The following is a 23215-nucleotide window of genomic DNA, read 5'->3' on the forward strand; positions in this document are numbered from 1 at the left end:
GCAATAAACGGTCTAGTTACAGAGTCTATTTTCCTTTCAATGGAAAATCTTCTACCAAATTTATGTTTAATCCAAGACTAGGATTAATCCCTGTGTGGAAAACTGCCCCAAGATGTTATATATCCAAAGGAAACACAAACTGCATTTTGCACCCCTTACATGGTCAACAGTTTTGATTAAAGGACCATTAAAAATGAGTTTGATAACACTTTATAATAAAGGTCACAAATAGCAGTGCTTACAGTAATAAACATTGTTAATCAATATGTCTGAACTAATTATTAATTAATACAGTTATTTATTTATTATTTATTAAACATAATGTTAATGCTTTAGATTGTTATAAAAAATAAATTGAAAAAAAAATTGAGCTTACTTTTTAAAACAATTCTGTTGAACCACAGTTCAAACTCAATGTCAGATTTCAATTTGTTCATTTTCATGGCAATTTTATTTATTATTATTATTTTTTTTAATTCAAGTTATTTCTGTGACCATTGTGGATTTTTCTTTCAATAACCGAGGGGTACCAACAATGTGTCTTCTCAGGATTGCATTTGTAAATCATAAAAATAAGCCGACACTTGTAGCACACTAACAGCTACTATTAGGTTTGAGTTGACTAAAGCACTTCAAGGACATTGTAATCCTTTATGTGACAAATTAAATTATGTTTTCATGAACGTCTGAATTGAAAAAATGCTGGATTGACATTGGAATGTTGATCAATTGTCACGTAGAAATGCATGTGCATCGATTTTTCCAGATCAAGCGGTCAAGAACAGGGAGACGAATGGAGAAAAGAGGAAGCGACTGAGAAGAAGAGACGAGAAAAGAAGACGAGGCCGGAGAGGAGGAGTGATGAAATGTTTAATTGACTAAGCGAAGCACTCTAACGCTGCCCACTCTGTGCAACCTTTCACCTCCTGTGGTCCACGGGGGAGGCGGCTACAGCACCTCCGCGCATTAACATCGTTCATCATCCTGCGCTGAATATTTATGAGCTGGGCCCGAGGTCAAGCCGATCACCATCGCTTCCTGCCGCGGGTTAATGGGCCCAGGAGCAGAAGGCGGGGCTGTGGGGGCGAGCCCATCACCACAAAGAAACTTCACCTCCATCACTATTAAGATGGAGCAGCTTAATGAAGAAAGTATACAACTCTCATTCAAAATGTTTTTTGGTAGATTAGCATTTAGCAATAATGGGTGTGTAGGTTGTTCTTTTCAGTCTTTGCATGTTTTCTGTGAATGCTAAAAGGTCAAACTGCCAAAGACTGGAGATACTAGTGCTTAGTGCTGGACGGTATGGCCAAAAAACGCATATCTTGGATTTTTTTTTTAAGATTCTGGTGGTATTACTTTGTTATTATTAATTTTTGCATGACTGGGCTTTAATATAGGTTTGTGAGTTACTGTACTGTTAGGGGTATATATAATATAACACTAAGGCTTTAAATTAAGGCACAATATATAAAGAAATCAGACTTCATTATCAGAAAAAGAGCTGTAAATTATAAACAATAGACCTTAAAAATAGATATGCTAACAAATTAAACACAGCTCCTTTTACAAAATTAAATATCTTAATAAATAGTTCCATAAACACTGTAAACAAACCTAGAATACTCAATGTTTAAGTATTCAAATAGATATTTCTCAAAAGCTCTTTTGCACAAGCTAGATACAAGTTTAATATTAATTTACTCTATGTGTTATTCCTTAAGCCATTAGAGGATTACATTATTTAAATCAGCTACAATTCCCTTTTTCTCCAGTTAAAAAACACATTCAAATCATCCTTCAAGCTCCAGTATTGATATATTTAAAAGGGCTGTAGTTACTGCTCTATTTTACTGAGATAAAAACACTTTTACAGTATAAACAGCAGCAGGAGGTTATTCTGATTTCTCTGCAGGACAGAGTTAGACCAGTGTTTTACTCTCTTCTTTGATGGTGCTGTTCCCCACAGTGCTCCGCAGCGCCCTCTAGCTTTATGTTGGTATGAAAAACGCATACCGGTTCTAGTTCACCCCGCGGTATACCAAATAAACATTTTCTGAGGTAAAAGATCTTTGTTTTTTGAAGCATCATTTAAACAGATCACCAAAAATAACCCTAGAACCCTGCCCTGAAAACACACCCAAATTAATCAAAGCAAATCGCGGTGCCCACCACCCCATAAATATTCTAGCGCTGCTGCTTCACCCTGCTCCTGCTGACTAAGTAATTGTAATTCCGTTTTTTTATGCAGCCAAAACTCTGAATATGCATATTGTAGGAATCCATTACCACATTTTAAGGGAGCGTTTTGCAAAATGGGGAGACTTGAATAAATGGCTTCCCCACTTAGCATTTAGCATTTTTTAGGACTTGTCTCAACTGAGGAAAGTCTTCAGGAAGGTGGTAGTAATACAAAAGAGAATTCTGTTACAGGTGGTACAGCTCCAAGAAAACCCTTTTCTAAAGAAAAGTTTAGATTTTTTTAACTACCTGCAGTCTAATTGGCTGCTATGCTAATCTTTTCTAGCCAGGACCAGCTAAGCAGGTAAGTACAGTATCAGGAAAGGCTCCTTTTTTCCCAGGGCCTGAGCAAAACAGGTTTTACCCAATGAGCAGGTTTTTGTCTTTCATGGCTAAAACTAACAGTAGGAAGGGGGAAAAGTGGCAAAACAAACAGACAAAGCAAGCAGCTGGTAAAAAAAGAAGCAAGTAGGGCTTTAGACTACTTAGGTCCTTTTCTTGGAGTCACTTTCTCTTTAAGGGAGGTCCTCTGTGATTTTATTCCCGTCCAGAACGACCATGTATAATAGATTTTTGTCCACTGCCACACACCGTAATTACACTTTGGTCGTGCGTTTCCACAGAGATCCATGTAAAAACAACAGCGAGTGGAAAAGGAGGAGCTACTGAACGCGATGTCAAGTGACCGAGAAAACCAAAAACACTCACTGGTCCTCCTGTTTTTTCAATTACAGTCCGGATGAAAGAGTTTTATCACTGAGTAGAAGTGTGAAATATTTTTCATAGATGTCTCCCTGAGAAACTAATCTCATCCGGATAGGGCTTTTGACTGTGCCAAAATTTCTTAATGAACGGACCAATAGAAACACTTAAAAATGACCTAAAAACTTTCTACATTGACTTCCACTGGACATTAAAAAAAAAAAAATAAAATAAAATATATATATATATATATATATATATATATATATATATATATACACATATACACACACTATTATGGTGATAGCTGTTTTTTCATTAAACAGCAACAATATAAATATAAATAATAAATGCATTATATGGCACATTTGTAGGACATATAGTGCAGATATTTTTGTTTTTAAAATGCTATACTATATTATTTCAAGAGAATAAGTACGCACAAGTATTTAAAGCATGACACAAATAAAAAATAAGAAATAAAATAATTAAAACAATATTAATAGCTAAAATAGGCAGTCATCCAATTAGCTGTTTTATACTGCTAGTTACGCAGCTGTTTATACATTTATACAATGCCCCAGTAATGTAAATACACACTGTTTACACGGCCTACAAGCTGAACACAGCCCACAGCAGACGTCTCGCCAGACGTGTAGGAAACCAGTGGCCTTCACATTCAGCTTCACTGATAACACAGTTCCGACCCCACCTCTCACACATGTACACACACACACACACACACTCACACAGCGCATCCCAAAAAGACAGAGTGACTGAAACTAGCTGTTCTTGTTTTTATTTTGGCGTGACCATGTCCTTACCTTATCCTTGTCCTCCACCAGGTCTGTGAGCATGTCATCCGGGTCCAGGATCCCCCCGTCCGCATACTCCACGTGGTGCGTCCGCACCAGGAACTCCCCATCCTGTCGGGAACAATGCTTCCATTAGCCAAGTTCCTCTCTCTTCTTAGGACAAGAGACTAAGGAGAACATGCAAGACATTGCAGGACACTTTCAGACAGAGACCTGAAGAAAAGTTGATAGATTTTATTAGAAGCAGTCAAGTCAGATGACCCCTAAAAATACAGGCTTATTATTTTTACCTATTTTTTTAGAGTATATATTTAACCTATAGGAATTAATAAGATGAACCCTTCTAATGCCACAATGACATGAACATACTACTAACACCCAACCAACTACTCAGGTTGCCACAGCAAATGCCTGGAAAATACCCAACATCCACTAAAAGCAACACCACAGCAACCATGCATCTACCAGAAACTGTAAAAAACCAACACTATTACCACTACCTAGTGATACCTTAGCAACTACCTGGGATACCATAGTACCCATCAGACAACACCACCATTTATTATACCAGTTATTTAGTATTCATCTAGCAACAACGTTAAATTCACAATACCATAGCAACCACCTAGCCACACAATAGCATTGTGGCCAGTGGTTCGATACCCGAGTTTAGTGGGGTGTCTCTGTTGCGCTCGAGAGGGCCTTAACTCTTACTGCTCCCTAAGAGCAGCAGGTGGCTGCCTGCCACTCCTGCCACTGTATCACTGTGAGTGTCTTCTTAGTGTGCTCACTGGTATGTGTGATCATTGCATGGATGGGTTAAAAGCAGAAGATAAATTCCATCTAAATTCCATCTAAATTCCATCTAAATTCCATCTAAATTCCATCTAAATTCCATCTGTGGCCTGAGTGGGGTTGTTTGTGGTCATATATTAAGCAGTTAACAACATCGACATATGGATATTGACATAAAATAATATCATGATATTTAATGGTATTTTCGTGATAACAATACTCTTGGCGCAAAACACTGAATTAAAAAAAAAATCAAGAATACACCACTGCAACAAAATTAAAATTACACTTTATTACTGCATACAATATGATATGGCACATCCCAAACTGAGATATAAGAAAAAATTAAAGAATTTTATCAGATTTGCATCAGAAATCAATGATCCAGAATGTCATAATACTAATAATCATGCACTTCATATATCTCCATATATCCAGAATTAAAGTAAAATAAATGACACTAGACAGATATAATCTGTCTCTAGTAGATATATAATGGGAAATTAGAACAGTGTGGATTTTTCTTTTGCTAAAACAGTAAGAATATAATATAGTATAATAGAGTATAATATAAATTACGATATGCATAAATGTTGGTGAAATAATTGGGTACAATACGATATGGCACACCCCTACCTGTGATAACATTTCATTCACCTAGTGACACCAAAATAACTACCTGGTATACTTTCTAAATTAAATCTAAATTTAATCTCTAATTTATCTAGTTTCAGGTAATTTCTCCTACTTGTTGTTGTCATTGTTATTAATATGTACATGGCATGGTGGTCTATTTAACTTTACGTTAGGGGTCTGCTATATTGTATTGTTTTGTATTGTATGCAATAATATTGCAACGAAAAAAAAATTAATATAGCTATATTTTTAAAAGCATCTATTTTGTGTTTGTTTCGCTACTTACTGTATTTATTTTTAATTGTTTGCATTTATTGTTTGCTACATTATAGTTATAGATTTTCAATGTACATCTCAGTGTTCTCTCTCTGCAGTGCAAAGCCATCTCTCTGCCCTGCCCCTCAATTAGGACAGCCAATGAGAACAGTGGCCATTAATTAACCAAACTGAAACAACAAAAAAAAAACATAAAAAGGCTCTAAAACAGCATGTAAACACTTTTTTTTTTGTCAATTTCGAGGTGAAATATTTAATATTTCTGAATATTTTAAGTGGAATGTAAAAAAGCTATTTTACAATATAGCTGTGGCAGTGCTAGAACCATAAACACACAAATGCAGGCCTGCCTGATTGTCTACTGGAAGCTGTAGCTTTGATGAAGGGTGTGTTTTTCCTGTTGATCCGTCTTGCAGCAGGGCCAGCGCGAATTGAAATGCACATTACAGCTGCTGCAGAGCGGCCTGAAATCTTCAGAAATCCATAGGAACCATTCCGGACCATTGTTACGAAGGACAAGGGCCGTTCCTTTATCAAAGCCATCAGGAATGGGAAGTTTTGCTTTTGCCACAATAACACTGTGGAATATAGAGCTTTAACTGCACAGAATAGAATTCAGTTCATTATGTGGATCACAATGGGCACAAAACTAGCACTCTGTTTCTCTAGGGTTTATAGAGAAACTCAGATTTAGTCCATGAAGTCCATTCAGAATAAGGTTCAGGCTGTGAAAAGCTGTACCAATAGAAAGGTGGCTCTTGCCAGGATGAAACAGGGGTGGTCATGGAGACATACAGGTTCCATATGGCATCCTGCAGCCCATACATCTGCCCACAGATGTTGAGCTGGGCCTGTAGATCCTGTACACTCGTAGGTTGCCAAAGCTGGCAGCCCAGCTGTTCCCATAAATGCTCATTCGGCGATAAATATGATAAGCAGGCAGCACAAGCAAAGAAGAGTTGTAATCTGGAAAATACATTCCTGGGAAACACTTGCTGTGTGTGGGTGAGCATTATACTGCTATAAAAAAAACAGCTGAGACTGTGCTGTTAGTGTCCCTCGATACACTACTAGAGGTAACTGACTATCATATGCAATGACTCACCAGATTACACCAGCAGTTGGGGCAGTGTGTCACTTCTCACCAAAGGTCAGATTAAAGAGCTCACCGTGAGGCCTCCATACTCCAACCCAACAGTCACTGGATCCCAAACAGAACCTGGATTCTCTGCTAAAGACGATACAGCTCCAACCAGTAGCAGATCAATAGGACCACTGCAAAACAACCACGGCTGGCTAATGAATGGCCTTGATAGCAGGCAATTCTTCAAAACATCCATCCTGCTTCTCTCCAATGATCCTTCTCTCCCTCATAAATTCTCCTCATATTTTTCTTTTGTCAATGAGTGTAATCATGCAGTAAGATCAATTTAAATCGCAATAATATTTGTGTATCAACTAGTTAATGTGGGCCTTTTATTTATCCTGAAAATATGCTAACCTACTGTATTTTTTGCACTAAAAGGTGCACCGGATTATAAAGTGCACGATCAATAAACTTCTATTTTCATACATAAGGTGCACCAGAACAGGGGTGTCGCCATGTTTTTTTAAATTCAGCTTAGACTTGAAGATTTACATTAAAGCTGGAGCATTAGCATTAGCGGCTAACCGCTAGCCACCCAAAGAGGTAAACTGAGGAACCCTGAGTGTTCCGGTAAACCAGGGCGATATTAGCTAGCGGTTTGTCCCACGTAGCTTGTTTTAACACAGTAACCGTGCAGGCCACAGTCCAATATACTCAGCTCTTAACAGCTTTGCGCGGTTAGCAGCTAATGCTAATATTGCTGGAGAACTAAACTGAAACTCCTGTATAAAGCTGTACTTCAGCAGAGTGGCTTTACTTCTCCTTAATACCTGACTAATACAATTTAAACATAAGGTGCACTGGATTATAAGGTGTGCTGTTGATTTTTGGGAAAATTAAACGATTCCAAGTGCGCCTTATAGTGCAAAAAATACAGTAAGTGGCCAACAGAATACATTAGCCAGTAAGTAGCAGGATAACTACTACATACAGTTTATTCTGTACTTCCCCTGTACACATGCAGTATTGACAATTAAACTACCTGACTTAACTTGACTTGAACTTGTTTGTACAGCTTGTTAAAAGATCCGCCAACTAAACATGGATAGCTGTAGGATATTCCTAAAATATAAGCTTTCCAGTTGTAAGTTCCACTTCATTGGCTGCCTAGTTAAAATTGATAAGTAGCACAAGGAATTGTTTGCAGTTTCAGAAACTATTCAAATGCAGCATAACTTGCTATCTTTGCCACCACAGCGGATCAGTGGAGCTGAACGGGGCTGGATAGTGTGTGGTTAAAAGGAACACTGTCAGTTTTAAGCTCTTAGAGAAAAGGGGTCCAGAAAAGACTTCAGTTGCTCTGACTGTGTTTACAGCAAGATGATCATTAGACTACAGAATTGTAATTTATTCGACGGACTATTTACATCTTAAAGATCACTTACATGACAGAATTAATGAGTGATATACTGTTCAGACTTAATGACAGTTGAGAAGCTTGGAATGACAGTGAATTATATCAAGGAAGTCATGTTCCACACCAGGAATATATAAGTATTAGACACACACACACTAAACACAGGTGTGTTCCAGTCCAGCAGCATCATTTGAATCAAACAAACACCAAAACAGGACCAACCTGTAGAACCGCTCTTCAGAGCAGCTAAAGAAAACGATGGAACGTCATTTGCTCAGCACTAGTGAGGTCACCGAATTTCCACCGGTCGAGCCAGCTCACCACAAACGTTAGATACTCTTTACATACAACATTCTCAGTATGAAGTCGACAAGCAGGACCTTCAGCTTCCAAAGAGCATTCCAACGTAACACATTCCACAGAACATACACAGAAAACCTGCTCTTAGTTTCAATGCCTACAACACTTTCTGAGTCAGGATGAAAAAGAATTAAGAGCTAGCAGCACACTAACCGAAAGCTAAGATAATAACCCAAGGCTAACATACTAACCCAGAGCTAACACACACACACTATCTGAGAGCTAACACGCTAACTGACACAAGAACACAATAAATCACACTAACTAACACAAAACTAACATCCTAACCCAGAGCTAACACACTAACCCAGAGCTAACACACTAACCCAGAGCAAACACACTAACCCAGACTGTTTACATCACAACCACTAAACTATATTGGGAGTTTTACAATATGGTTCTTTATGAGCTGAGAATACAGTGTACACTGTTAGCACCTCCTCCTCTTAAGGAAGCCGCAGGTCCATCCTGTTGCTCTGGAAAAAAACACTTTGGCTGATGTTGATGTTTTTTTTTGTTCTGTTTTTTTTTTTTTTTTTCAGCATCTCTAATTATTTATTTTATCTACCAATATCTCATCACAACCACATTCATGCGTCAAACAAATCTGGAGTCAATGCTGACATTTAATTCCTAGGAAAATCATAAATGGAAATAAACAAATTTTCTGTAGCTTTGTTTTAATAAGGATAAATGCTGCCTCACATCAAATGTATTTAAGTTCCTGGGTTGTGGTCACCAGACAGTAGCCGACCAGTTATATACTAGTGCCCAGCAGTCAGATGGGAATAGAGCGATAAGATGACTGGGTTCTTTAGAAATGTGTATTTTAAATAAGGAAAAGTATTTTGAAACAAACACACTAATATTAAAACTAACATACTAACCACAAGCTAAACACTAACTAGGAGCTAACAAGCTAACCACACAAACATCTACACAAAGCTACCATACTAACCTAGAGCATGATAACAAGCTAACACTAACTGCGAGCTTACAGGCTAACCGCATGTGAACACATCCACATAGACCTACTTTAGTAACCTAATTTTAGGTTAACAAGCTTACATCAAGCTAACAGTTAACTGGCTAACCCCACGTGCACAACACATGCACACAGAGCTACAATATTAATCTAAAGGGAGTTTGTTAACTTGTGGTTAACAAGCTTACATAAAGCTAACAGTAACTCGGTGTTAACAGGCTAACCATATGCTAACACATTTTACACAGAGTAACTATGCTGCTAACCAGAAGAGAACACACTAAGCTAATGCTGTTAGTCTAACAAAAAGCAGCTAACATGTTAACACACCCACAGCTCACAGCAAAAAGTACAGACTTTTATAATATAACCCCACTTAGGTGTGCAGTTGGCATTGGTGGTTTGATTGTGAATGATACTAGGGGCAACTTGTTGGGTACAGGAACTGGTATATAACCATGCAGGAGGTTTAGATATTTACAGGTAGGTGATATAATCTGATTAGTTTAATTACTTCAGCTATGCTAGCTAGCTAGGTTACCTTTTCATTAAAGGATCAAAATCATATTGTCACCTTCCTAAAATAATCAACTGTGTAATTTTTGGCTAAATTTACTTTTAAATAATCTCCTCATGATGCTGGTTAAAGTCTCATAGACCCAGGTCATTTGATTTAACTCTTTTTGGATAATGGACTTATTAATTATTAATTAGTCACACTTTTGACAAAGTCTAAATAAACTGTGACTTAGGCTATTTTATTAGTTTTATTATTGTATTAATAGTCTTTGCAATCAATACATTCAAAAATTTGAATTAGGATTGTTTCTGGTTGGTTCTGCTTTTTTTAAGTCTTTTTAAATCATTGCTAATTTTTACATAGCCAAATTAACTGTCATACTTTTTTCTGTTTCCTGAAAAAAATTACAGTTGTTTTTCTGACATTTATTTCATACGCATTTATTTAATAGACCAGTGAGTGCTATTAAAAGCATTAGCATTAGACAAGCTTGATTTTAGCAAGTAGGCTAGATTAACACTGGAGAGGCAGAGTGGCTCCAGTTATAATGAATATTGAGCCATTCTCTAGTTATAAATGGAGATGTCTGGAAGGCATTAGCTAGCTACTTAGAGTCATTCTAGAAACATCTATTATTGTTAGCCTTCTCAGCTAGTTACTCGCTTATGGCTAAAAAAAAATTGTGTATATGCACATTTGTGTATATTTCTGGACATTTTAGGCACTTTAGGTTACGAAATGGCTTTATCAGTACCTTGACTGGTACAAAAACATGAGTACAAAAAAGGAGAGAAACCACAAAAACAGGCTTAACCTTATTTGTATCTGAGGTTCCTGAAAAGTAGTTTCATTTCTACTTAGTGCTGGAAAGCCATCACTGATGCAAAAATCAGTAAAAAGAGAAAAACATTGTGATCAGCCTGGAAGCAGAAGGCTTTGAACTATAGCCAAGCTGGAGTTTGATTTATTTGCTGTTGGAAAGAGGCCAAGTGCGTGTGTGTGTGTGTCGTGCCTACACGCCCTCAGGTAATTTCTGCTCACATCATATCGATAATGAAAGAACTGATAAGGAAACCACTAAAGACAACACAACACAACCATATACACCATACTTGTGATGAGCAGAGATGGAATTTGGCCTCTGCTTTTAATCCATCCATACAGTGAACACACATATACAGTACCCTCAGAAGACACACACAAAGATTCTGTGAGAAAACGTACCCACAGTGATGGGCAGGCCGAAGAGCACTAAAGCCTTGCTAAAGGGTCCAACAGTGACCTGCCAAACCATTGGATATCAAACTCAAACCACTGGATATCAAACTCACAACCTCTAACCGCTGAGCCACCACTAAAATATGACTGAATTATACCACAGTTAGTTCTGACCCTGAAATGTGATTGGGTGAGAGACTTTCTAAAAGTGCCATTATCAGCCGGTAATGCACTGTAAATGAAGCTCTCCACGTATTACTCCGCCCCATACAGGTAACCTAGCAACGATGCAGCACTTACAAGCCAACAGAGTTTTTATAATCAAACAGATCATATTTTTCTCATCCTCTTTAACTCAAATTCTTTCACTAAACAGTGATAATGGAACTGCGGTATAATCACAATACTACACTTGAGGTTTTTGCTATAATGTGTAATATTGCCACTGCAGTGTATCATTGCTCATGTATCATTGCTTAAATATGACTCAAACGTCAATCTGAGTCAAGCCCACAGATAAAGACACCCCCTGACACCCATAACTGTGTGTGTTTATGCTTCCCATGTGTATTAGAAACTCCTCCATTTTCCTTCCTATGTCATTGTCGCTGGCATGGTGAGCAGAAGAAAGTATTAGGTGGGTGTTTCTAATAAAGTGGCCATTGAGTGGCCATTGTAAGTTCGGTAATTCTAATAAGGTAGCCATTAGGTGGAAGCCCAAGGTAGGTGTTTCTAATAAAGTAGTAAGTGAGTAAAAGCTGAAGGTGGGTGTTTTTCCTAAAGTGGACATAGAATAGAAGTACAGAATGTCTGTAATATAGATGGTGAATGTAACACTAGTGGTGGTCACTGCAGGCTGTCCTCACGTTCTTGGCACCGTTCCATATTGTTTGCCAAGTCAGCACAAAGTGGTGTCCTATTGTTACTTAAATCAGACAAGCTACGGCTTGTGTTTTGCCTGCAGTGAATTGAGAAGTTCCTTAAAGACTACATGCACTGCTGCCTTTTTCCATGCAGACCACTATTGACCTGCACATGATGAGCGAAGCGGATATCAGATAATGAGGAATTTGCTCTGGGTGGCAATAAAATGAAATGTTGTTACAATCAAACAGGATTGTTTATTGTTTCAAGTTTTTTCCATTAGTTGTCGAATCAAATCAAACTTATTTTTCATACTATAAGGCGCATTTAAAATCCTTAATTTTCCCAAAAAATCATCAGTGCATTTTATAATCCGGTAAAGCCACTCCGCTAAAGTACAGCATTATACAGCATTTATATAATATATATATATACAATATAAACCATTCTTATTGTAATTTTAAGGTGAATAAAGGTATATTGGCCAGTTGGCAAAAAGTTCTAAGAAACATACAGTATTTACTGCATCTGTTACTGACTGATGTTCATTACAGGGAGTTTTTAAGTCTATGCCAGTTATTTGTTTGCTAAAATTAATTAGAATTACAGTTTAAAATACTTTCTTAGCAAGAAGTGATTCTGATTAATTTATATCGATTATTAACAGAGCATGCAATTATTTATATTACTTGTTTAATCGCTTGACAGCACTAATGTACATAAACAAGTAATCAATCTAAAGAAATGTTCCATATTAAAACTGATGCTTTCTCATACAAAACAAACTTTTCCATTCTAAGCACAAACAGCACACAGAAGAAGAAACATCATCAAGTGGCCAATTAACAATGCAGTTGGAAGTCTGCAGATTAAAAAAAGCAACAGTACCCTTGCTCCATCATCACCTCTTCTGGAGGGAATAGAATGGGAGTCGGAATGGAAGCGCGGCTGATTAGCATAGAATTTCCTGGTGCACTCAGGGCGCTGCTTTTCCACAGCTTAATCCTCCAAACACTTCATTAAACACTAACGGAATTAGCATGACATTAAACACCGTAAGGGAGCCGAGCTGAGAAGGTGTTGAAATGAAAGAGCGCTAATTGGCAACACTTCATTATATTCTGTGATTAGAAGCCTGTCATTACAGAAAGAGTGAAGATAAAGGACCTCATTAAAACGCCTGTGGTCTATATGATCCTGTGACTGTAGAAAGCATGGAAACTCCATTGCTTTGTGTTCTACACAGATGAAGTAGAATTGTCTGCTTTGTTGTTAAATTTGCATACAGAGTCTACTAATTTGGTAGACCCGCCCCTTCCCACAGACCAAGTCTCTCAGACCACCTTTAATGAGTTTAACACATAGCTTAAAGAACCAGAAGCTGAAACTACTAGAAACCTGTGTTTGGATTTTTACAGCTGTAAACACATCAGTATAAGCCCAGTCCTTTCAGCACATTTATTGTTCTACATGTATCTTTTACCGTATTTTTAGCAATATAAGGTGCACCGGATTATAATCTGCACTATCAATGAATGGCTTTTTTCTGGTCTATTTTCATTCATAATGCACACTGGATTTTAAATCACATTTTAAGCAAAAATAATAAGAAACTGGGGGGTCACCATGTTTTTTAATTCATCAGGTCTTGCCGCTTGGTTGTGGTGTAAACAAAACTAAGGAAACAAAAAACTGTAATAAAAAAAAACACTTTCTTTTAAAGTCAAACGAGTGCTAAATTTTAATCTACACAGATCAGTCTCCTGGAAACTGTTTATTTGGGTGAGTAAAGCACTTCAGTTTATTTACAGTAAACTTAGATTACCTAATTTCTCCAGCACTAAAGTTGGAGCATTAGCATTAGCCGCTAAACGCTAACGCTAGCGCTACACTGAGGACCCTAAGTGTCCTGTAAAGTCGTTGAGGGCGATGTTAGCTAGCGGTTTGTCCCACGTAGCTTGTTTTAACACGGTAAACTCACAGGCTATAGTCCAATATAATCACCTCTGAACAGCAAACAAGCTACTAATGGTGATCAGAAGTGTTAGCCAGGGTTGGCAGCATGCTACAGGCCGATAATACTTACCTCTGAACAGGGAAAGAGCTAGCACTTAGCTCGGGTAGCAGGTAATGCTAATATTGCTCCAGTTCCCAGTCTCTGGAGACCTAAACTGAAACTCCTGTATAACGTTGTACTTCAGTGGAGTGGCTTTACTGCTCTTTACAACCTGACACCTGAACATTTATACATAAGGCACACCAGATTATAAAGCGCACCAGATTATAAGGTACACTGACGATTTTTGGGGGAAAATTAAAGTGCACCTTTCAGTGCTGAAAATACAGTACATTTTTTTTTTAAGATTCATCATTTAAAAAAGCTGAAAAAAGCATTTTATTAGTGTTTGGTAATTAAGAAAATGTTAAATTATTGAATTTTCATTCATTTATTTCATGATTTTAAAGATAATTATTCCCTCCAATCTTTACACACTGGTACGGTTCTACATCTTGCCACATATGATCAGATCACCCAGGGCTCATGCCAGTTGTGGATGGGGCTTCAGTTCAGTTATTCTGTATATGTAAATAACTACTAGTATTCCTGTCCTAAAAACTAAATAATGTGACATGTTCTACGTACTGTTAGTATAAAATTCTTAATCCATTGAAACAAATCTTGCAGTTAGACGTGAGACACAACCTGGATCTTTGCAGGTGTTCCCTAAAGCACAGATTTCGCCACACTGTAAAAATGTGCAGTTCAAGCACTTGGAGCAGCCACCACTGAAAGTTGGCCACTGTACTCTTTCACAGTGATGTGTAGATCTATCTCTTCTCAGAAAAGCCTGTCAAAAGACAAGAGAAATAAATCCTCTCTCTTTATATCTGTGCCACTATTTTCATTTGCCTGGGGAAAAGAAAACGACTGTCTCATATACGAAACATCATCTTCCATCACTGTCTCTCTCCGGGCAATGCAGTCATCTAGCAATCAGCGCTGCTGGCTCGCTGCCAACTGTACAGTAACGCCACGCTCACTCATCCTCAGTTACGAAAATTAAGCTATAGGCAGAGAAAACAAAACATCATCAAAACAGCAATCGAAGGCCAATGTGTTCTGGGCTATTTAAACTCTGAAAATGTCATTTTGTCGACCACTGTTTTTTCTATTGCCACCAAAGCAACTCTTGTTTCATTGAGGAATGGCCACTCCAAAACACATGATCATGTCTTGTGGTATCTGGCATCATTACATAGCAGTAGATCCCTAAAAGCCTAGTACACTGCATTTACACTGCTCAGTCACTTCAATAATAGCAATAAAATAATAGCAATAACACTGCCAACAATTTTGAATATCGTAAATGATATTATACCCTGAAATATTGTGCCATATCACCCACCCCTAATTATCATATCAGGTTACTCATTTTTTCAGTTTTTAGCAAAAACAAAAAATTCACACTATTCTCATTTTCCATTATATATCAACTAGAGACAGATTATATCTGTCCAATATATTTTATTTTACTTTGGTCCTGGATACATGGAGATATTTGGAGTGCATTATTAGATTATTAGTATCATGACATTCTGGATCATTGACTTCTGTTACAAATCTGATAAAATTCTTGTATTTTTTAATATCACAGTTTGGGGTGTGCCATATCATATCGTATGCAATAATAAAATTTATTTTTTTTATTTTGTTGCAGTAGTGTATTCTTTAAATATTTTTTTAAAACTCAGTGTTTTGTTATATCGCCAAAAGTAGAGTAAAAATACCATGAAATATTGTGATATTTTAGGGCCATAATCGCCCACCCCTACATCAAACTGTATCCGATTCTTTTTAAACATCAATTCCGTGCAGCGTATGATATGGTGGTCCATGTCATCTTATCTGTCTCCACAACCCTTCATCATCGTCTTTCTCTGTGTGTAGTCTTGCCTACCGAGCACCTTCCCTTGAGTAATCAGTTTTTCAAATCAAATGGTTAACTATGTGCTGGATTACTTTTCTCATGTTATTGGGAAAGCCAGGTCCACAACACCCTGGCACTGGTTATGGACCACTGTTGGTTGCTCCTCACCACTGCTGACCACAATGCTTATCATTTGGAAATGCTTAGTTCCAGTCCTCTTGTCAAACTTAATGGCAGACATGGCTAGAGGAGTATAAAGCCTCCCAGAATTGAGCTGCGGAGCAACTCAATTGTTTTTTCATCCAGTGCGTTTGGAGGGAATTTATTGGGGGCTTGAAGATGATGGATGGTGTGGCAATCATCTAACATCCTGACCTCACTAATACTCTGTCCTTGTCACTGAATGTGATCATATATATATGGCAAGATGGCGACACAAGCACCCAAAGAAAAGCACAAATTTTAGTTCTTTCCTTGTTTCTGTAGTTTGTTCCACTGGGTGCAACAGATGGTATAGACGCAACATTAAAGGTGAAACAGAATAATAAAAGAAAAGAAAATTTAATAAAAGCTAATTTCAGCTCCCCATCATATAGGAATTAAGGAATGAACAATAACAGTTAATTGTTGCACCATCTGCCCCTTTTTTGAACTAGTTAACCAGCAGCCAGGTTGCTGAATTTAGCTCTCCACTGCAATAGCAATATATCTGTATCCGGTGCTTGAAGGGTTGTCCCAATTCTTAAGGGAAGGATTTCACTCCTGCTTATAACTCCGTTCCAAGGAAAAGGGTTACACTTGAGAACAAGAAGTAGGGGTACAAAAGAGCAATGGGATTGAGCCAAATTCTTTTTAATACCCTCAATTTCAAAAGAAATCACCAACCAGCAGGTGTCCCAATATTTGTATTCATAAAGTGTATATCAGTGTTAAAAGGCTCAGCAATATTTAGGGATAACAAAATGGTTGAAAAATGAAAAGGGTTGCACAAAACCAAAACAATACAAAGAATATTTTGGGTGGGGTCCCCTTTCAAATGAATCACTAATCGCTAATGTGAATAGCACCCGCATTAAACGCCCGCACTGTGTGAAAGGGTGATACGCAGGGTGACGCTCTGAGAAGGGAGAGTGACACGCAGATAAAGGTGCCTGTATGGCTGGGTATGAATGGGTGCCATCCGCCCACTGAAGCCTGGTACGGGCCAAGCGCTCGCCGCCCAGGCGTGGGCCAAACTCCTCCGATAACGTCCATCAGTCAGGTGGACGAAGCACTCCCAGAACAAAGCCTCCTAGCGGGGCCAGGCCGAGCTAATCAAACCACCGCTGCCATCTGCATTTGGAGATAGGAGGCGGTTAATGGCACAGCTAAATTTATCACCCATTACGCCCATTCTCTCAGCCTGCCGCTCACTGACAGCAGAGCTAATGTGGGAGACAGTGATACAGCAGCATCATGCCAGATGTGGGCAAAACATGGATCGTTATAAGCAGGATAAGGAAGGTAAAGAAAAAAAGAGGGATAAAGCAAAGCGGATTTGGGAAAAATGTGGTGATGTACCTAAATGAAAGAAAAAAAGAGAGAAAAAGCTATAAAAGGAGCTTTAATTATAAATCTAACAACTGAAAATAGTTAAATAACATTTAAATAAAAGTAATAAAATACTAAATAAAAGCAAAACGGTTCTATATAGCACAATGGTTACAACTTATCTACATTACTATTTAATTAGATAACTATTGCAGCTGACATAAAATAGATGTTAGCAACACAAAATGTTGTTAAATAGATGTTAAATAAGTTAGCTAATGTAAGATGTTAACTATACACTAGCTGATGTTAGTCAGATGTTAACTATACTGTAGCTGATGTTAGTCAGATGTTCGATATGATGTAATATAGATGTGAACTACACTAGCTGATGTAAACTAGATGTTAAGAATTCCATCTGATGTTGTTAAACAATAATTGATATACTACTGCAGCTAATGTTAGCTAGATGTTAACTACACTGGCTGATGTTAGATGTTAACTACACTCCATCTGATGTTAATCTGATATCATCTACTCTAGTCGATGTAAGCTAGATGTTGGCCATCTGATGCTGTTTCTCCAGTAATGTTTAGGTAGATGTTTACTACAGTAACTGATGTATTAATTCCATGTTAACGAGCCTAGCTGAAGTTAGACAGATGTTATCTAGATCTTAATTACTCTAGCTGATGTTAGCTAGATGTTAAGAACTCCAGCTGAAGTTAGACAGATAATTATTCCAGCTGATGTTAACTAGCTAAGTGTTGTTAGACAATAATTGGTAAACTACTGTAGCTTATGCTAGTCAGAAGATACAAACTACTGCAGCTAATGTTAGCTAGATGTTAACTATACTGGTAAATGTTAGATGTTAACTACACTCCAGCTGATGTTAATCTGATGTAATCCCATCTAGTTGATGTTAGCTAGATGTTAGCCAGCTGATGTTGTTACTCCAGTCAAGGTTAGTTAAATGTTAACTGCAGTAACTGATGTATTAATTTAATGTTAATGACTCTAGATAGAGTAAGACAAATGTTATCTACATATTAACTACATCATCTGATGTTAGGTAGATGTTAATTACTTCAGCTGATACTAACTAACGGTTGTAAGACAATAATTGGTAAACTACTCTAGCTAATGTCAGTCAGAAGATACAAACTACTGCAGATATTATTAGCTAGATGTTAACTACACTGGCTGATGTTAGCTGTTAACTACACTCCAGCTAATGTTAATCTGAGGTCATCTCCTCTAGCCGATGTTAGCTAGATGTTAGCCAACATATGTGTTACTCCAGTCATGTTTAGTTAGATGTTTAATGTAACTGATGTATTAATTATATGCTAAGGACGCCAGCTGAAGTAAGACAGAAGTGTTGTTAGTTTATTTGGTAGATAGTTGGTAAACTACTCTAGCTAATGCTAGTCTGATGATGTAAACTACTGCAACTAATGTTATCTAGATGTTAAGTACACTGGCTGATGTTAGATGTTAACTACACTAGATTACATGAGCTGATTTTAACTTGAATTTAACTACTTAACTATCCAAACTGATTTTAGATGCTAACTAGCAAATTATAATAATTCAGTACTGATCTAGCTGATGGCTGCTAGGTGCAAGATAGATGCATTAATTTTAATAGTGCAGTTATCTGTGTTATAATGGAACTTAACTTTGTTTTCAGCTGTGGTGCAAGCCACTGAGCCCTCTGAAGAGCCCAAACATGACTTGACTGAGAATAACGAGGGGAAACTTGTGCTTTTTTTCCCCACACAGGCTGAATGTTTAGCTTTTCTTACTGCCAGGCCCATCACCATGACTGCTGCCATAACCTTACTGACAAACACACACTGAAAGTGTCTGAATGAATCATGCCTCAAATGGATTCTCCTGATAAGATAAATCTCAGCAGAGTCTTGCTACTGTCAGCATGAATGTTACCACCCTGCCCAACAGCATAGGGGCAAGTGGAAGTGGTGACTGCACAAAATCGGTCACCACAAAAAAATGGCCTTCCATGCAAAACTCAAAATACTAGCTCATTCACATTTAAGCTGATAACGTTACTATTGTGGCAGGTCTTGTTTATACTACTTAACAACTATAACTTGTCCAGATTCATGGCAAAGCTACATATGAGTGTAAAAATGACAAAGAAGACAAAATATAATGGAGCATATGAAAGGATGGCTTGCTATGACTGATAGAACAATACACTCTGAATTATACCACAAATTTCTAAAGCTGTCTCTAAGCTAACTCTCAAGAGAATGTGGGCCATGCAGCAAGACAATGACCCTAAGCACACAAGTGGTCCTACCAAAGAATGGTTAAAGGAACATAAAGGTAATATTTTGGAATGGCCAAGTCCAAGCCCTGACCTTAATCCATTACAAATATATTGGATGAAACAAGGGAGCAAACCCACAGTTTTATGTGCAACTAATGGACTTATCACCAGTTACCAGAAACTACAGCTGGGCAATATGAAAATATTTCACAAATTGATAAACTTTGTTCTCGTGATACACAATATGTTTTTCTAAGCATATCCTGGATACAATTTCATTACAAACTGTGTAATTAGTCATTTTTAACTGGATAAATGTATTGACCACTTCATTTCTATTGGCTTTTGGCACAATCAATTGTATACTAGGTGTGTCCCCCCAGTTTCTGACACTCACAGTCAGTGTAGAGATAACTCCCAGGCTACCTTAGTTAAACATGCAGTGTATACATATATACATGTACATACAGTATATACATACACACACAGTAGTTAAGTGATTCTTTATGTGTTCCTTTACAGGACATATAATGACTTTTTCAAATCATTTTTTGTTAATTTATTCATTCATTCAGTAGGGGTTCAGTGTTGTATGTTTTCTCTAATTCTCTAATCTGTGTTCACATTTCTGTAATGCACTGCTTTACAACAACATCAGTTGTTAAAAAAAGCGCTATAGAAATACATTTGTATTGATTTTTTGATAGTCTTGATGGCTTCAGAATTATTTCTACAATGAAGGGAAAAAATATTTAATGAGAAGGTGTGTCCTAATTTTTGACAGATACTGTACAAACACAAACACACATGCTCAAAGAATGAGGTCAGCTGACTACCTGAATATACTAAATATATACCATCAATGGATTTTTTCTTCCCTGATGGCACGGGCCTATTCCAAGAAGACAATACCAGGATGCATTGGGCTGGAATTGTGAAAGAGTGGTTCAGAGAGCACCTTGTGAAAATGAAGAAGTTTATCAAAACAATGCCACAGCGAATGTGTGTCGCAATTAAAGCTAAAGGCGGTATATATTTGCATAAAATTAACATTGTGATTTTATTCTGTAAAATAAAGACGACACTTCTCTCAAGTTACAAATACAAATATTGTCATTTAGAGAATTTATTTGCAGAAAATGAGAAATGGTTAAATTATTGAAAAATGTACAGAGCTTTCAAACCTTAAATAATGCAAAGAGTTCAGAAATCAATGTTTGCTGGAATTACCCTCATTTTTAATCACAGCTTTCATGCATGACATGTTGGCATGTTCTCCACAAGTCTTTCACACTGCTTTTGGGTGACCTTTTTCCACTCCTGGTAGAAACATTTAAGCAGTTCAGCTTTGTTTGATGGCTCAAGACCAGAACCCCATTGAAAACATATGGAATGTAATCAAGAGGAAGCTATATAGTCACAAGCCATCCAACAAAGCTGAACTGTTTGAATTGTTGTGCCAGGAGTGAAATAAGATCATCTAAAAGCAGTGTGAAAGACTGGTGGAGAGCATACAGAGACTTTGGGTTATTCTACCCATTATTGACTCTTAACTCTTCTTTAGATAAAACTTTAGTATTGTTGTTGTTTCAAAATACACATAAACTTTTTTTTTATTTGAATTATTTGATGTTTGAAAGCATTGCTTGCATCTTTTTTATTAATTTGACAATTTCTCCTTTTCTACAAATAAATGCTGTAAATGACAATATTTTAATTTGGAATTTGCACACAACACATTGCTTTAACCCTACACAGCATTCAGATATAATACAACACTAACATTATTAATACACTGTGTGAACCTATAGTGTTCAGTCAGCAGTGCAGGAATGTGAGTAATGTGGATTATTTATTAATGGAGCTGCTTCACTCATTTCTAACACAGCTACACCTGCCGACAGCGCCGGTCACGTGACCCGACCCACCCAGTGCAGTTCAGCATAGCCGGGCAGGTAAACAGCGGTAAAACAGCGTTAAAACCGCGTTATAAACCCCTGAAACTCAGCGAACTCAGCTCAGAGCCTCTGTAATAAAGAGTGAGAGGGTTTGAGAGAGTGCGGACAGAGTGATAGGGGTGAATAACTCACCTGCTCCACTATCTTCCTGTATCTCTGCGTCGCCTGCTCGATCAGGTCCCGAACCATCCAGCCGTCCTTACAGGGCACGACCACCCCGGTCCGCCCGAAACTCACCGTCACCTTCATCCCCGCAGCGCCCGCGGAACACCGTCCCGGACCGGCGGAGATACGAGCTTTAAACTATAATCCACACAAACAGGTAGGGGGGTCTCCTCCTCCTCCTCGCAGCGCGCGCTCAGCCTCGACAACAACAACAACAGGTGTCATCAGGTGAAGCTGTGAGCGGACCAGCTGCTCCTCATGTCCCCGCGCGCTCCGGCTCGGTCCCCGCGTGGGTCTCTGCTCGGTTAAAATCTGTTCTCCGCAGGTCTGAATTTAGAAACTCGCTGAAACTCCCGGTTTCTGAACTTCAGCTCCTCCGCGCGCGCGCCGCCCGCCGCCACCGGAAAACCGGAAGTGTGGACAAGATAGCCTGAAGCTAACAGCACTTTCCAGTCTGGAGTCTCTCTCTCAGCTGTTCCTGAGCTTTTTACTCTCCAACAAACTCCTCAAACGAGCCATCTATTGAATTATCAACTGCTTTCGCAACATTCTCTTTCTCTATAGACTTTTCTAAAACTTTCTTAAGCAAAACACTATTGAATATAGTAAACTAGACTGTATAGTTGCTCAAAACATATACAATTACAGTGAAAAAAAAAAAACAGAAAAAAATAGATTTTCCTGGAATCTCTGTATTTACTCAGGACATGTGTGGTCTTACTGTGGTCTTACTGTGAACTACAAATGAACAGAAGTCACATTAGAGCAGTGTTTCTCAACCTTCTTCCTGCATATTCCCACTGTTCTGCATATTCTAGTGCTTTCTCTGTTCAAAGGCACTTAAAAATATATTTTACTGTTTATTTGATCTATTTATCTACTCATTTGCTGCTGTAATACTGTGAATGTCCCCACTGTGGGACTAATAAAGGATTATCCTAAAATAAGTGGTGGTATGATTTGTTTAACACACTGCTGGATATAAATAATGATTGATTTATAGTCCATAAGAGGCTAAGGAATTTTAACAGGTAAACTCAATCTAGGATTGTTTATTATTATTTGTTTATGATCTGGTGGAAAACGCACAATTTTATGGCAGTGACCAGCATTAAGAAACTGCTTTAAACTACCAACATAAAGTATTGTACTAAATTCTGGCTATGCACAACACCCAGCTTCTAGCTAACTAGTTAGCTAAATGAATTTAATTCATTTTAGCTTACAGTAAGTCCTGCAATCCTAAATTAATAAACACAATTTAAAAATGAAATAGTTATTAGCTGATCAGGGACATCAGGGCAAGCTGAACATCACGTATGTAGTTTTTTTTTTAATTAAACCTTGAGTACCTATCTATTGTGGCGCCAGGGGCGCTAGACCCTTAAAAAAAATGGGAGGAAAGACGACAGTCT

The 23215-nt window shown here is 37.8% G+C and overlaps 1 protein-coding gene across 2 annotated transcripts in view; it reads right to left on the reverse strand.

Annotated features, from left to right (window-relative positions):
• The window catches only part of pard3ba (par-3 family cell polarity regulator beta a), a 256267-nt gene extending 233940 nt beyond the window's left edge, over positions 1 to 22327 (reverse strand). For both annotated transcript variants that reach the window (XM_049469675.1, XM_049469674.1), the window contains exons 1-2: positions 21768 to 22327; positions 3768 to 3869 (exon numbers count right to left, since the gene is read on the reverse strand). In XM_049469675.1, coding sequence (XP_049325632.1) covers positions 3768 to 3869; positions 21768 to 21884 — 219 coding nt within the window. In that variant the 5' untranslated portion in view covers positions 21885 to 22327. The remainder of the gene's footprint in view (positions 1 to 3767; positions 3870 to 21767) is intronic.
• Positions 22328 to 23215: the final 888 nt, after the last annotated feature.

This window comes from Astyanax mexicanus, chromosome 21 (genome assembly GCF_023375975.1).
Source record: "Astyanax mexicanus isolate ESR-SI-001 chromosome 21, AstMex3_surface, whole genome shotgun sequence".
Taxonomy (NCBI): domain Eukaryota; kingdom Metazoa; phylum Chordata; class Actinopteri; order Characiformes; family Acestrorhamphidae; genus Astyanax; species Astyanax mexicanus.